Source organism: Antrostomus carolinensis, unplaced genomic scaffold (assembly GCF_000700745.2).
Source record: "Antrostomus carolinensis isolate BGI_N321 unplaced genomic scaffold, ASM70074v2 scaffold49979, whole genome shotgun sequence".
NCBI classification, from domain to species: domain Eukaryota; kingdom Metazoa; phylum Chordata; class Aves; order Caprimulgiformes; family Caprimulgidae; genus Antrostomus; species Antrostomus carolinensis.
Window position 1 is genome coordinate 2,785 of NW_010338852.1, and position 344 is coordinate 3,128.

At 53.8% G+C, this 344-nt stretch overlaps 1 protein-coding gene across 1 annotated transcript in view; it reads left to right on the forward strand.

Annotated features, from left to right (window-relative positions):
• Positions 1-107, forward strand: part of LOC104530911 (ubiquitin-conjugating enzyme E2 Q1) — a gene marked incomplete at both ends in the record, with an annotated part of 2,284 nt that extends 2,177 nt beyond the window's left edge. The window contains one exon of the mRNA XM_010175641.1: positions 41-107. Coding sequence (XP_010173943.1) covers positions 41-107 — 67 coding nt within the window. The remainder of the gene's footprint in view (positions 1-40) is intronic.
• Positions 108-344: the final 237 nt, after the last annotated feature.

Here is a 344-nt window from a genome sequence, read left to right on the forward strand (position 1 = left end):
CTCCCAGCGGGGCTGACAGTCTCTCTGGCTTCCCTTGCAGAACCAGTACAGCCTGACAAGAGCACAACAGTCCTACAAGTCCCTGGTTCAGATCCATGAGAAGAACGGTAAGGGCTGAGGGAGAGGGTCTGCCCTTCCCTGTGCTACTCCAGGCTCCCCTAGGCCAGAGTGAACACCCAGATAAGCTGCTTGAGTTTTTTCTGACCCAAGTGCTGAAATGTCCTGGAGTGAGGTGACAGTGGCAGCTGCTGTGTAACGCAGAGCACGTGGCTGGTCAGCGCTGGGCTCCTTCGACTGCAATCACAGAATCATTGAGTTGTTTGGTTGGAAAAGACCTTTAAGAT